Here is a 1,940-nt window from a genome sequence, read left to right as displayed (position 1 = left end):
GTCGGTTTTGATTGGATGGTGATAGGACCAAGACGACGCGAAAGCACATTTCAACCGACGTCCGCAACAACACGGCCAACGTCAAGGTGACGATCGTCGCGGAGATCGCACCGCTTTGCAAAGACGACCTCGTGGTCCTCGAGAAGCGCACAGCGCAGCAGTGCGGCATGGCGGTGGCCGTCGTCTCGCGCGTCACGACCCAGATCCATCTGCTCGACCCCCGCACGTGTCGCCGGTACCTAAATTTTTCCCTGTTCTCCAAGGATTTTCACTGAATTTTCCATGGTATTAGGTCGGAAGTCACCTCGGACAAGTACTGGAAGCACCCGTTCCAAGCTCTCGACACGGGCTCGTCGATGGTCGAGTTTATCGTGTTGGACGTCGAGCCGCTGGATGCGGCACGAAAAGATAAGCAAGACAGTGCCGATCTGCTCGCGGTGGTTGAAGTCGCGCGCGTATCCGACTTTGGCTTTAACGACACGACGTTCCACGTGACGAGCCACCTCGGCGGGTCGCTTGCAACCGGCGACACGGTCAAGGGCTACGACCTCACCACCTGCAACTTTGCGTCAATGCCACTCTACCACCTCAAGGACGAGCTGCCGGACATCATTCTTGTCCGCCGCGTGCTTCCCAAGAAGGAAAAGGAAGGCAAGCGTCAAGAGCGCAAGACACTGCGCGTGCAGACAAGCAAGGCGAGTGCGAAGGACCGCAAGCGCGAAGAAGACGAGTTTGAGGCCTTCATGGACGACTACGAGGAGAATCGCGCTGGTGAAGAAGGCATCAGTGCACCGTCGCTCGAGTTGGGATGTGACGACATCCATGTCGAAGACGCGCAGTAACGCATCATGAAATTACTCGATTTTGCCGTTACAACGGAAACTGTCAATCAGATCTGATATATGTGACGTGGCACACTTAGACGTCTAAGACGCGTTCCTGGGCATCGACGCACGACCATTGACATTAGCCAAAACAAAGCCGCGTCTAACATCATAAGGAGGTATTCCAAGGTCTAGACCACAGAGTGACAGCAATACATACAGTGTACGGCGGTTGAACACGGCAAAGTATCCCGTTGCAACAAGTCATTTGACAGACGAATGCAATGGTGATGTTAGTCAATCGATTTTAGTTTTCCAAGACGATGCGGAAGCGGGCGTCGCCGTGGTGCACTTTTTGCAGCGCGGCGGCAGCGTCGGCCATCGGCATCACTTGCACGAGCGCGCGCACCTTCTTGTCGACGGCAAATTGAAGCATGTCGTCAATCTCGTTGGGCGACCCGATCGCCGACCCGACCACGGTGATCTGGCGCATGATGATCGAGATCGCGTGGAACGAGATCGGCTTCTCGGGCACCGCCACGAGCACAAACTTACCGTTGGTCGCAACGAGGTTGAAGAGGTCGCCCCAGTTGGTGTCGGGGCCATTCGCCGTGCAGAGGACAATGTCAAAGTGGTGCTGGTACGCCGCCACGTCGGCCGCATTGGACATGTCGAGAAAGTGATGGGCGCCAAGCACGTCCTTGCAAAGGGCTTCCTTGCGGTTCGAGGACGAAATCGCCGTCACGTCAGCGCCGAGCGCGACCGCCCACTGCACGCCAAAATGGCCGAGACCGCCGATACCGAGAATGCCCACCTTTTTGCCAGGACCCGCGCCATGACGCTTGAGCGGCGCGTATGTCGTGATGCCACCGCAGAGCATCGGCGCCGCTTCTTCCGACGGGAGGGCGTCTGGGATCGGGAACACAAACGCGGCGTCGCAGCGGTAGTAGTCGGCGTACCCGCCCTGCGTGATGCTACCGTCTGGAAGCGCCCCGTTGTACGTGAGGAGAATCTTGGGGCACACCTGCTCTTCGTGCATGTTGCACTGGTGGCAGTCGAGGCAGCTCCCGCACTGCGCGCCGACACCGACGCGCGTCCCGATCGCGTACTTGATTG

General features: G+C 58.0%; 2 protein-coding genes across 2 annotated transcripts; one reads left to right on the top strand and one right to left on the bottom strand.

Moving 5' to 3' along the window:
• Window positions 1-62: 62 nt before the first annotated feature.
• SDRG_17204 (hypothetical protein) lies at window positions 63-916 on the top strand. Its single transcript, XM_008623443.1, has 2 exons — window positions 63-235; window positions 293-916. Exons 1-2 carry the CDS (start codon window positions 168-170, stop codon window positions 840-842), a joined length of 618 nt encoding a protein of 205 aa, XP_008621665.1. The 5' UTR covers window positions 63-167; the 3' UTR covers window positions 843-916.
• A 176-nt stretch (window positions 917-1,092) lies between these two features.
• SDRG_17203 (hypothetical protein) lies at window positions 1,093-1,935 on the bottom strand. The gene has a single exon (XM_008623442.1). The coding sequence runs from the start codon at window positions 1,861-1,863 to the stop codon at window positions 1,132-1,134; it is 732 nt and encodes a 243-aa protein (XP_008621664.1). The 5' UTR covers window positions 1,864-1,935; the 3' UTR covers window positions 1,093-1,131.
• Between the last annotated feature and the right edge of the window lie 5 nt (window positions 1,936-1,940).

The sequence above is a fragment of the Saprolegnia diclina genome (assembly GCF_000281045.1).
Source record: "Saprolegnia diclina VS20 unplaced genomic scaffold supercont1.214, whole genome shotgun sequence".
NCBI classification, from domain to species: domain Eukaryota; phylum Oomycota; class Saprolegniomycetes; order Saprolegniales; family Saprolegniaceae; genus Saprolegnia; species Saprolegnia diclina.
This window is presented reverse-complemented; position numbering and strand designations above follow the sequence as displayed.

Coding starts and splice junctions, on each gene's coding strand:
- SDRG_17204 (XM_008623443.1), top strand. CDS start 168: ATGGCGGTGGCCGTCGTCTCGCGCGTCACGACCCAGATCCATCTGCTC. Junction 236..292: donor GACCCCCGCACGTGTCGCCG/GTACCTAAATTT, acceptor CCATGGTATTAG/GTCGGAAGTCACCTCGGACA.
- SDRG_17203 (XM_008623442.1), bottom strand. CDS start 1,863: ATGCACGAAGAGCAGGTGTGCCCCAAGATTCTCCTCACGTACAACGGG.